The sequence below is a fragment of the Carlito syrichta genome, unplaced genomic scaffold (assembly GCF_000164805.1).
Source record: "Carlito syrichta isolate Samal-C Ts95f unplaced genomic scaffold, Tarsius_syrichta-2.0.1 Scaffold312093, whole genome shotgun sequence".
Classification (NCBI taxonomy): domain Eukaryota; kingdom Metazoa; phylum Chordata; class Mammalia; order Primates; family Tarsiidae; genus Carlito; species Carlito syrichta.
In genome coordinates, this window is record NW_007256189.1 from 278,518 (window position 1) to 291,568 (window position 13,051).

General features: G+C 42.1%; 1 protein-coding gene across 1 annotated transcript in view; it reads right to left on the minus strand.

Moving 5' to 3' along the window:
- The window catches only part of GALNT8 (polypeptide N-acetylgalactosaminyltransferase 8), a 47,261-nt gene that overhangs the window by 15,935 nt on the left and 18,275 nt on the right, over nt 1-13,051 (minus strand). Inside the window, exons 3-6 of the mRNA XM_021718338.1 lie at nt 8,817-8,983; nt 5,530-5,713; nt 3,238-3,435; nt 2,541-2,655 (exon numbers count right to left, since the gene is read on the minus strand). Coding sequence (XP_021574013.1) covers nt 2,541-2,655; nt 3,238-3,435; nt 5,530-5,713; nt 8,817-8,983 — 664 coding nt within the window. The remainder of the gene's footprint in view (nt 1-2,540; nt 2,656-3,237; nt 3,436-5,529; nt 5,714-8,816; nt 8,984-13,051) is intronic.

Consider the following 13,051-nt stretch of genomic DNA (forward strand, 5'->3'; position numbering starts at 1 on the left):
TGTGTGTGCCTGTAGTTCTGGCTACTTGGAAGGCTGAGGTGGAAGGATCGCCGGAGCCCAGCAGGTCGAGGCTGCGGTGGCCGGGAGCGGCCACTGCACTCCAGTCTGGGCGATGGAGTGAGACTCCAACTTAAAAAAAAAAGAGCCTTGTTTCCCTAGGTAGCTGCTGTCCCATCTGCCTGCGTCCCACGATGACAAGCATGGAACACAGCTGCCCCACCCAAGCCCAGCTGGACCCGCAGATCTGTGAGAATCACCTGTGATTGCTTTAAGCCCCCAATTGGGAATGGTTTGTTACATGGTTTTCTTGTTTCCTTTTTAGCAGTAGCAATCTGATACACAGATGTAATATGAATTCGCCCTTCCGATTTCTCTAGTGTCTGGTTTGGTTTGCACCCTGAATTCCCTTAAAGAGCACAAAAATTCAGGTTGTTCATTTAACCTAAAAAAGCATGGGAAGCTGTCAGGACCAGGCAAGAGGCCTCACTGCTGAAGTGTGATGCCTGCATTGTTCAAGACACAAGGATACTGGTCAGAACTAGAACTGGTTTGAGCGTGCAATGCAGTCCTATCCATCCCTGGCTACATGTCCTAGGTTAAACTATACAAGCCGGGCTCGGTGGCTCAGCCTGTAATCCTGCACCTTGGGAGGCTGAGGTGAGCGGACAGCCTGAGCCCGCAGGTTTGAGATCAGCCTGGGCAACTTGTTGAGACCTCATCTCTACAATGAATCAAAAAATTAGCCGGGTGTGGTAGCGCACACCTGTAGTTCCATCTCCTTGGAAGGCTGAGGCGGGAGGATGGCCGGAGCCCAGCGGGTCGAGGCTGCCGGGAGCGGCCACTGCACTCCAGTCTGGGCGACCGAGTGAGACTCCAACTCAAAAAAAAAAAAACTATATGAGGGGGAGTCCCTCAAAAATGGAATTTACTTATTTAAACATTGTGTGTTTATTCTTACATGTTTAGACTTCAGTCACCTTCAAAGTACTCTCTGCTTGATGCAGTACACCTATTGGGACACTTTTTCCACTGCACACAAGTTTTGAACTCGTGAATTTGGACACCTTTTAATGCTTCTGCTGAGTTTTGCTTCACCTCTTCCACATCAGCCAGACATTTCCCTTTGAGGACTTTTTCCTTCCAGGGAGACAAAAAATAGTCGCTAGGGGCGAGATTTGTGAATAGGGATGGTGGAACATAGAGGTTATGGTGTTTTTGGTCAAAAACTCCTTAATACTCAGTATGGTGTTCAGTATGGTATGGGCAGATTGTGTAAATCACCCATCACGAAATGGCCAAATGCATTGAAAGACTCTCCAAAAAAATTCACTGAAGCTGAACGCAGCCTCTCATAACAACACTAGCTGGTAAGCCCATGACAATGTGTTCCTAGAACACTTGCCTAGCAGGGGAAGCCTATGTACTACAAGGGGCCCATCCTCCAAAAAAAAACTCCAGTTTTTTGGGGTTCCCCCTCATATATCAGCATAAACTCGGGTCATCATGACAGTCTCTGGCTGTCCACACAGGAACAGGCTGTCTACACCTGTTCCATGTGCCCACTCCAATTTTCTCTGTCTTTGCCTGGACTTTTACAGAGATGTCTGTCTCTGTATTGGTTTATCCCAGGAGATGCTTGGAAAATGCCCAGAGTCTTCAAGTGAAATAGGGACAATATTTGCCTGTCCTCAACTCTATTCCTTCCCACCCATTCCTCCTAGATTACACAAAGGGAACCCCCCAAAAACTGAATTATCTTTTGAAGGGCAGGCCCCTTATAGTACAGGCTTATCTCGCTAGGTGAGTGTTCTAGGAACCCGTTGGCATCAGTGTAGCAGCCAGCGTTGTTGTGAGAGGCTGCATTTGGCTTCAGTGAATTTTTTTTTTTAAAGAGTCTTTGAATGCATTTGCCCATTTCAGGATGGGCGATTTACACAAACATCCTGCCCACGCCATGCTGAGTGTTCAGCAGTTTTTGATCAAAAATGGCCTGACCCATGCCCCACTGTCCCTATTCACCCAATCTCACCCCAAGTGACTTTTATTTTAGTTTCCCTGGATGAAAAAAAAAGTCCTCAAAGGGAAAGGTTTTGCTGTTTTTGAAGAGGTGAAACGAAAAATGGTGGAAGCACTGAAAGGCATCCAAATTGGAGAGTTCAAAAAGTATTTTGAGCTTTGAAATAAGTGTCTCAATAGGTGTGTTGCATCAAATGGAGAGTACTTTGAAGGTGACTGAATTTTAAACACATAAAAAGAAATACAATTTTTTATAAATAAAGTCTGGGTGCTTGGGGTTCCCCCCCTTATGTAGGCCTATTCCCATCCATACTCCCCAGATTATATAGGCCTATACCAAAAAGAATTTCACTCCAAAAGTCCAATTGCTTACCCCTCCCTAGCCTAATGACCAGGAAACATGAGAATTTGTCCACCTCTTGAACCAATGACATCCAGCTTTGTTTTAGGATTCCAGAGATCCTGCCCCCTCCCTTTATTTCCTCTTCTTCTTTGTCCTGTAAAGAGAAGGGAAATGTACCCACCCTCAGGCTAAGTTCCACATTCTCTCCTCCGTAGACGAGCATCCCACCATCCAGAGAGCCGATCTCTCCCAGGAAGAGCCTGTTAGCAGCCAAGATGCCCATGATGGAAGGACTCCTGTAGAGTACACAGCAAGAAAGTGACAATAGTCTCCACAGCAACGGGTCAGCAGGGAGGTGTGCAGTGGGACGCCCAGTGATGGTTTGGCCTTTACCTCGCCCTCTTCTTTACCTGTCTACAGCCATACCATCCCAAATATGCCCAACCTTGTCTGGGCTTCTTACCCTTAGCGCCTTCTCTAAACCCTCAGGCTTGACTACGTGCCCGTAATTTACCTTTGCACGGTGTGCTATCAAAATCCTTCTCAAATTATATTGAAATGACGTCTTTTTCATCTTAGTATCCCTACCTCATCGCCTAATACTGTTTGACATGACCCAATTGTTTTCTAAAACTTTAAATATTCACTTGATTTGTGTCTGAAAGCCCTAAGTAGCCCAAAGTGTCTGTGATTTCTTATCAGAGATCAACTCATTGGTTTTTTCTTTTCTCCCCCTGTCCATTGTCCTTCACTCCATCTCTTCCACTCCTCCCACCCTACTCCAATTACTACCACCAGGATAGACAAAACCCCCACAATTCATTCCTGCCTTCACAACCCGTGTGGCACACAGGTTCCCTGAGCCTACTCAGACTTACTTCACTGGAGCAGTGGCATCACGCAGATCAATCCAGGCTTGTGGCAGTACATCGTAGCGGCACCACAGTTCCCAGTTAAACCCATCAACTGCCAATTCATACTTCTCCAGTTGGAGGGTGTCAAAATGAACGTTGTCAAACACAGGAGACACAACCACGGTGCGGTCTTCCTGAATCCGAGCCAAAATGGGCTCTGCCCTAGAAGAAGAGTGTGCAGAAGCCCAGCTGTGAAGTGAAGGTAAGAGCAGGAGTGAGCAGATAAAGTTTCCCCAAGCGCCTTGCCTTGACGTGAGTACCTTCTCCATTTAGGCTGTGCTTGGTAGTGAGGAGGACTCTCCAGAGTCCCAAGAATCTCTGTAGCTTCTGGGATATTTGGGGCTGTGGGCAGCTGACCCATGTCAAAAGCAGATTTGAAATTAGTACCCCATGACCACCCCCAGGCCACTGAGAAGCAGGACTGTAAGTCTTCTGCCTGAATTTACGTTATCTCTTGGATCTCCTGTTTTGAAAATGGTATCTCTTTCCTGTGTGATTCTCCCCAAACTCTAAAGAACACAGCTTTCTTTGTAGCATGTAATTTCAGGGCTGGGGAATTAATACCTTAGAAATTGCCAAAGTATAATTTCTTCATTTTACAGATAAAGACACAAATGCCTAGTTAAGTGAAATGACTTGGTCAAAGTCTCAAAATATTTAGCAAAGTCAGGGTCAGGATCCAGCTGTCAATATTCCCAGTCCATTGGATATTTTTTCCAGCACTACACTACTTCCTCTTACCCAACCAAAATCCCTGCATAAAAGCATTATGTCTCTTGGAGCTATCCTTTGCTCAAGGTCTTGCACTGACTCTCCCTATCTCCACAATTAGTAACTTCTCTTGTATTCAGCATATGTACAATATTTCCTTTCTGAAATGCAAATTAAAACCACACTGAGATAATACCTTACTCCAGTCAGGATGGCCATCATCAATAACAAAAAACAACAGATGTCGGAGAGGATGTGGCGAAAAGGGAACATTTCTACACTGTTGGTGGGAGTATAAACTAGTACAGCATCTGTGGAAAACAGCGTGGTGATTCCTAAAAGATCTAAAAATCAACTTCCCATATGATCCTGCAATTCCCCTGCTGGGAATATACCCAAAGGAACTCAAATCACTCTATGAAAAAACTACCTGCACATGCATGTTTATTACAGCATTATTTGCAATAGCAAAAACATGGAACCAACCATGCAGCCCATTGAAAGAGGACTGGACAAAAAACTGTGGTATATATGCATGATGGAATACTACACAGCCATAAAGAAGGACAAAAGTATGATCTTCGCAGCAACTTGGATGGACTTAGAGGCTGTAATCCTGAGTGATCTACCACAGAAATAAAGAACCGAGTATCACATGTTATCACTCATAAGCAGACCTTGAACAACTATCTTAATACTATAAGAAAGGAATTAGCAGTCAGGCTCGGTAGCTCAGCCTGTAATTTCGCGCTTTTGGGAGGCTGAGGTGAGTGGATTGCCTGAGCCCGTGGGTTCGAGACCCACCTGGGCAGCGAGACCTCATCTCTACAATAAATCAAAAAATCAGCCGGGCGTGGTAGCGTATGCCTGTAATTCTGGCTACTTGGAAGGCTGAGGCGGAAGGATTGCCGGAGCCCAGCAGGTCGAGGCTGCGGTAACCGAGAGCGGCCACTGCACTCCAGTCTGGGCGACCGAGTGAGACTCCAACTCAAAATAAATAAATAAATAAATAAAAGAAAGGAATTAGCAGTAGTAGGAAACTACCAGGGGTGGGTGGGGGTGGGATTGGCAGTACTGGGAAACTACCAGGGGTGGGGGCACACCTCATTAACAAGGGTACCTACATAAAGAATATTTGGCCGGGCTCGGTGGCTGAGCCTGTAATCCCGTGCTTTGGGAGGCTGAGGTGAGTGGATTGCCTGAGGTCGCGGGTTCGAGACCCGCCTGGGCAACTTGGCGAGACCTCGTCTCTACAATAAATCAAAAAATCAGCCGGGCCTGGTAGCGCGTGCCTGTAGTTCCAGCTACTCGGAAGGATCTGAGGCAGAAGGATCGCCGGAGCCCAGCGGGTCGAGGCTGCAGTGGCCGGGAGGGGCCCCTGCACTCCAGTCTGGGCAACAGAGTGAGATTCCAACTCAAAAAAAAAAAGGATATTTGTATACCTAACCCTGAATTGGACCTCACATATTTAAAATTTAAAATTAAAAACAAAAGAAAACTTCCTTTCTACCCTTCCCTAGAAGAAGCAGCCTTGAGAAGGCTTACCACCCAACGTTGACCTCGATGTGAGCATCCAAGATGGCAACCACATCCGCCGAGGCAGCTTCCCAGCCAGTGTTGCGTGCTTCAGCCAGACCTTTCCTCTCAGTATGCCGTATTATCTTCAGTAGTCCTGGATATTCCTGGTTGTAAAGCTTAATCTTCTCATCCAAAAAACCCTTTAGTTCTCCTGCGAACCAAGCGCACACCTATAGAAATTCTGAGTGCAGTAATTAATGTGGTGCCTAAATGTTATACTATGATATAATAGCAGTTGAATTTCCTCTAGCATAGATAAACAGTTTTACAGACTCTGCTGAGAAAATGGGTAGCATTTCCCCTGCACCTACCTGGCTTCCCTCTTCCACCTGAGGTTTAACTACTACCATTCCTATTTTTTTTTTGCCCTCCCAGTTACACGATGTTAGAATGATAATACTGATTATTATATGTCAGGCACTGTTATAAGTGCTTTTTAAGAAATTCTCAAGAGAATGAGTAGAAAAACCCAGTCTAACTAAGGTTCAGGTGCTGATGGACAATATTGCAAGAACAGCCTGGAACATCTTCTCTATACCTAAAACTCTCAAGACTTTCTGGAGAATCTGTAAACAACTGAAACCGTTTTGTTCTAGACATTACTAGCTGGCATACTCGAGGACACACTGCAACAGAGGTTACAAACTAATCTCTTTGCCAACTTCTGGCTAATGACACTACCTAATTCTGTGTCGCTTCCTATCTGGGATATCTGTTTCCCCAGTGTAACAGAAGTACCAGATATCGTTCATTCCCAGAAGGGGCCTGTCAGGTAGGTGCCATTATCTCTCCATGTTACAGATTTAGAAACTAAGGTATGAAGTAGTTGAGTAACTTCTCCCAAAATCACGTGGATATTGGGTTTCTCCTATGGCAGGCATGGTAGAGACAATTATTTTTCTCAGTTTGACACAAAGAGGATATTAGAGCTATACTCAAGTGTAGGTGCAATTTAATCATTAATCATGCTTCTATGTTTAATGAGAGAGAAGCTAATTCCTGTTCCTGTGACATCAAAGAATGGGTAACAGTTCCCTCTTCTGTGCCCACCCAAACAAATCTTCTCTATGGAAAAAAATGGGCTCCAGACCCAAGTGATAGGAATGTGTTATGATCGGGTAAAGTTTAGAACTGCAGGAAGTTTTACCTGATTTCTCGGTTTGTGTCTACCCTACATTTGTCATCTTGTATCTTTTGATTTTATTTTTCCATAGGAAAAAGTCTTGAATCAAGACTTATCTACTCCTCATGGAACATGGAGTTACAGACTCATTTTCTTTTTCTTTCCACAGAAAAAGATATATTTAGTGGTCTTCTAGTACAACCCTTACTTTTGTACCATGAAGAAGCTGAGTCTCAGAGAGGTGACAGGACTTGCCAGAGGTTGTCTCAGAGAGTCAGGGAACAGAGCCAGGGTGTCTTCTGTTGTCTAGGGCAGAGATTTTTCTAATCAACCTTCTATTTTGTGCCTATAAAACCAGGTATGCAACTTGGAGTCAGTTTCCATGCCCAGAAACTAGCAAAAACTGCCATCTTCTTTTCTTTGGTTTTTGGCAGAATTTTTCTCTAGGAATTGCGCTTTCTTATATTTTATGTTGGAAGGGTAAGATTGGAAGGTATGGAGAGGATAAAGAGAAGTATTTTTAGTGTCTGAAAATTCAAAAAGGTAGGTTAAAATTGTCATTTTATTCTGTCTTTCCTCAGAGAGAGCTTGAAGCTATTGTAAACTATCTGCTCCTTAAATATCCCCAGAGTAGAAACCAATTCTTCCTCCCATGGGCCACTACTTCATAGCCCATAGAAAATTCTTTCTTTCCTTTTTTTTTTTTTTTTTTGAGTTGGAGTCTCACTCTGTCACCCAGACTGGAGTGCAGTGGCTGCTCCCGGCCACTGCAGCCTCGACCTGCTGGGCTCCAGCAATCCTTCCGCCTCAGCCTTCCAAGTAGCTGGAACTACAGGCACACACTACCACGCCCGGCTAATTTTTGATTTGTTGTAGAGATGAGATCTTGTCAAGTTGCCCAGGCAGGTCTCGAACCCACGGGCTCAGGCAATCCACTCACCTCGCCCTCCCAAAGTGCTAGGATTACGGGCTGAGCCACTGAGCCTGGCAGAAAATTCTTTCTTACTGCTAGCCCAAACATCTAAGGTTTTGTAACTTAATTCCAGTTTCATTTGGTACACAAAATTAATAAAACTAAGAGTTATCCCATACTGAGAGGCTACCATATGCTTAATGCTATACATAATTTATGTATCATACCAGTGAGCATAGTGGTTAGAGCTAAGTGAGTGGCTAGTCTCTGAAGTTTATGGTCAAATCTCTCTGAAGTGTATGGTGAAATCTCATTTCTGTCATTTACTAGCAGTGTGATATCGAGCGAACTCCTTGACCTGTCTAAGCCTTAGTTCTTTTGCACCCATGTAATGGGCAAAAAAGTGCCCATTACATGGGCACAACCTCATAAGGTTGTTGAGTAATGATTAAAATAGCTAATGCATGTAATGTGCTTAGAACAAACTGCGTTAACTGCCATTATTATCTCATTTAATCCTCACTATAGTTCATGAAACACTTGTTATCAACATCCATGTTTGGCATATAAGAAAATCAGAGCATGGAGACATTAAGTTACCCAATGACATAGCACGTATAAGGGAGGAGGTGGCATTGTGAATTTGGAAGTAAGGATTCAGGTCTGCTACCTCCTACTTCTCCATATGTCCTCCCTGGGTGGGCTAGACATCCTGTGAGCAGGAGATGTGACCAATGTGAAAAGTCTCAGCACCCAAATCTCTCTTTCCGCCAGGCTGAACTACCCAGGAAGAGGGCTCTTTTCGTAATAAGAAACGACTCTAAATCTCTTCCTGGTGTCTGAAATCTTCTTTGGGCCTCCACTTCACTGCTTACGATAGACTCCTTCATAATGCAGAGGAAAGGCATAAGTGGTTTTGAAGGCACATGGTACTGGTCTAGCTCCCAACTCTACTGCTGGCTGACCATGAAATTTAGGCATGCTCTATGGTCTTTCTGCGTTTTAATCTCCTCATCTGTGTGACGGAGACAATAATCCTCTGTCTTGGCTTTGTGAAGACTAAATGTGACTAGCACAAAAAAGACCCTCGACAAATGATTTTATTTTCTCTACATGAGAAGCCCAAGGTGTCCTAAATGCTGACTGAAACCTCTTTCCAGCCAAGCACAGACAACAAAGCAGTAACTTTTACGATGATTCTTTGATCAAGTTGCTCACCATTGGAGCTGAAATCATCCACCAAGATGATTTCCTTCAACAACCAAGAAGGAGTCCGGTTGATGATACTGGTGATGGCCCGTTGTATTATGGACAGAGCTTCGTTTGTGAATATGAGAATGGCACTGAGGGATGGAAGTTGCGAAGAATATGTCTTCTGAAGACACCTATAAGAGACCATTTTTATAAGCATACTTTTAACGGCTTACACCTTGCTATCCAATCTTCTACTTCACTACATATGATGTTATGTGAAACTCTCAGTAGTTTATCACAGTAACAAGGAGAGTTTATATTTGCTTATCCAAAATTCTTCTGCTACGGAGATAAAACTATTTCTTTTTTATTCATCTTCCCTGGATGTTTCCACTTGAACCCTCAACATAGCTCCCCCTAAATTCCCATTCTTCTTCCATCCCCAAATCAGCTTCCTTGCCAGCAGCCTTCTTTCTGTCATTGTCACTGCCCTCTCCCCATGTCCTTAGACCTTCAGTCACCTTTGACAACCTTCTACTTTACCATTAAAGACAGGTGGCAAACTGTCCAGAGAATTGTGCTTGACACGTTAAAAAAAAATCTTAGCCTACCTTTATTAAATGTTTGCCATATGCTAGGCAGTGGTTGACCCTTTCTTTTATAGCTTTATTGAGGTATAATTGATGACATATTTTAAAAACTGCACATAATTAACATATACAGCTTGATGAATCTGGGTTTACACAACCATGATGCCATTACCATAATCAAAGTAATAAATATGTTCCTCAATTCCAAAAGTTTCCTTGTATATCTTTGTGCATGTGAGTAATAAGAATATTTAACAAGAGATCTACCCTCTTAGCAAATATTTAAGTATACAACACTGTATTGTTAGCTATTGGCACTATGTTGTACAGCAGATATTTATAACTTATTCATCTTGTAGTTGTAAGATGAATAAGTTATAAATATCTGCTGTACAATATAGTGTATATTCATAGAGTATATTCAGATTTATATTCATTAAACAATTCCCCATGTTTCAGACATCTTTGTTGAGATGAAATTCACATACAATAAAATTTGTTCGTTTAAAAGTGTACAATCCAATGTTTTCATAGAGGTGGGTAACCATTATCACTATCTAGTTTTAGAACAATTTCATTACATCAAAAGAATTTACCAGTTACCAATATTCATTTACCAGTCACTCTCCATTTCTCCCCCACCCATTCCACCCCTGCCTTCCTCAGACATGGGCAACCACTAGTCTTCTTTCTGTTTTTGTAGAATTACCTATGCTGGACTTTTCATATAAATAGGAACATATGTCATATGGCCTTTTGTGACTGGCTTCTTTTACTTAGCATAGTATTTTCAAGATTCATCAATGTTATAGCATGTGCCAATATTTCATTGCTTTTTATTACCAAATATAGTCTACTGTATGGATATATCATGTATCACTTATCTATTACTCAATTGTTGGACATTCAGAATGTTCCTCCTTTTCAAATGTTATGAGTAATGTTGCCATAAACATTCCTAAACACATTTTTGTATTAGAATTTTTTAAATTTTTCCTATATACACACCTAAGAGTTCAATTGTTAGGTCACATGATAACCATGCTTAACAATTTGATGAACTGCTATATAGTTTTACAAAATGGTTGCACCATTTTACATTACCACCAGTAGTGAATGAAGATTCCAGTTTCTTCACCTCTTTGACAACAGTTGTTATTATTTGTCATTTTGATGGCAGCTATCCTAGTGAGTGTGAAATGGTATCACAGGGTGATTTTGACTTCCATTCCCCTAATAATTAATAATGTTGAACATATTTTCATGTGCTTGTTCACTGTATATCTTCTTTGGAGAAATGCCTAAATTTCTGCCCATGTTTAACTTGGTTGTTTTTTATTACTGAGTTTTGCAAAAGTTCTTCATGTCTTCTAGATACCTTATCAGATATATGGTTTGCAAACATTTTCTCCCGCTCTGTGAGTAGTCTTTTTGCTTTCTTTTTTTTTTTTTGCAGGATTTATTGAGAGGACAGAAAAACTCCCACAGTGGGAGGGGACCCGAAGGGGTTGCCCTTTTTGCTTTCTTGAAGGTATTATTTGCAGCAAGAGAAAAATAGTTTTGATAAAGTCCAACTTATCAATATTTTCTTTTATCACTTATGCTTTTGGTGTTATGTCTAAGAAAGCCTAGAAATCCACTATCTCCAAGATTTATTCATGCTTTTTTGAGAGTTTTGTAGTTTTACCTCTTATCTTTATATCTATGATAATTTTGTGTTATATTTATGTATGGTGTAAGGAACTCAAATTCATTCTTTTGCAACTAGCTATCCGCCTGTCCCAGCAACACTTGTTGAAGAGATGATTCAGAATATATATTTAGACAATGCAGACATAGCAGAATGTTCTGGCACATTTCAACATAGTTTCTTTTCCTTTCTCCCTGCTGGAGGCAAGAAAGGATTTTTCTCTGATATTTGCTGTAAGAATCTGGTTAAGGTTCTGGAGGTAAAAGTTACACAAGTGTGAGGCCTTCCCTATGACTGAGTCTTCCTGGAGTTTTTAATTTTCAGAGTTGTCCATACTGTGCTTCCACAATTCATCACTTTACAGTTCATATTTCCCTATGCTAGCACTGGTTCCGTGGGGGTTTCTGCTCTAAGTTGTGATTCTCTGTATCCACCTGCCTGTCTCTCCACTTTGGGGGGCAGCAATTTGCTCTGCACCTCACTTCTCCAGCAGATCTACGAAGAGTTGTTAATTTTTCAGTTTGCTTTTTGTTAGGACAGAATGGCATCTTCTAAGCTCCTTGCATACCAGAGCAGAAAATGGAAGTCAGACTCTTCACTTTTATGACTGCACTTTTCAGTGTGGCTCCTTTATATAATCTATATTTCTTTATTGATAGCTTTTATTTAATGAGATATTATCTTTATAACCTTCCTTTTATCCTTTAGATGTGGCATCCTTGAGTTCTCTGAATATATTTATAATGGTAGTTTCGAAGTTATTAGCTACTAAGTCCAACATCTGGACCCCTTCTAAAGCAGTTTCTGTTGTCTAATTTTTTTCTTGTGCATGAGTCACACTTTCCTGTGTTTTCGGATGTCTCATAATTTCTTGTTAAAAATTTTTCATTTTAGACAATGTAATATGGCAACTCTGTACGTCAACCCAGAGTTAACGTCATTGTCATTTACTTGATTGTTTTATTTATATGATGGTGACTTTGAAACTAATTTGCAAAGTCTATTTCTTCTGCAGTATTCAGCCTTTTATTTCTGTGATCTTGATCTTGTTTGTTTCTTTTTTCTTTTAGCCTGGCTATCCAGAATTGCCCCTGGGTCATCATAAGCTACTTATTCATCAGAGATTATATTTAAGACACCTTGACCAAGCAGATTTGTGGATATATGTGGTATGGAGGCTGCTATCACAATTCAGGGAGTTTGCCTTTTGACCCATGTGTTGGTTGCTTGGATTTTTTTTTCCCTCTAATTACTCCTGAGTTGTATCTAAATACTCCTTGGGTATACATACGGTTTTCCAGAGTACCAGAGATGCGGGTGATTTCATTGTTAAGCCTGACTTCTTAGAAGTTTTCTTTGGGTCAGAGTAGCTTATTGTTCCAGCAGTGTTTAATCAAAGGTTGGGCTTCGGACCCTAGTGCCAGTGCAGCTTCAGCTGTTTGTTGGTGGGTCTGTATGCAAGCTGGAGAATTAATTTGTCTTCCCCTCATCCTACTCTGATTGTTCCTGAGTAGGTTCAGCCTCGGGCTTGCATACAACCTTCTAGAGCATCCGCTGTCCTCCCGGTTCTTTCTGCTAAACTTCTGGTTGTGCTGCCATCTTGCATACTGCTAGTAGCATCATGGAACCATGAGCACATTCTTAATTGTTCCCCCTCAAGATCTCTACTGTTTCAGGCAACACCATTAAGCATGGAATCCTTTAGACTCTGTTCCAAATAAGACCAGTTCCCAGAGCTGGGGAAATCTTCATCCTCCACGAGGAGACTTCTGGACAGAACTTCTGTATCACTACCCAGAAGCTGGAGGTGGAGGAAGTACCCCACGTCTCTTGGAGTGACTCCCTGCTCTACAGGCAGATACAGGCTCAGAGGAAGGAGGTAGAAGCTTCTGGTCTTAGCTTGTCCATTGTGGTATAGAACTTCCACTCTGACAGCAAGTTGATACAGCTGGAGTCTAGTATTGCCGGCCAGATACACC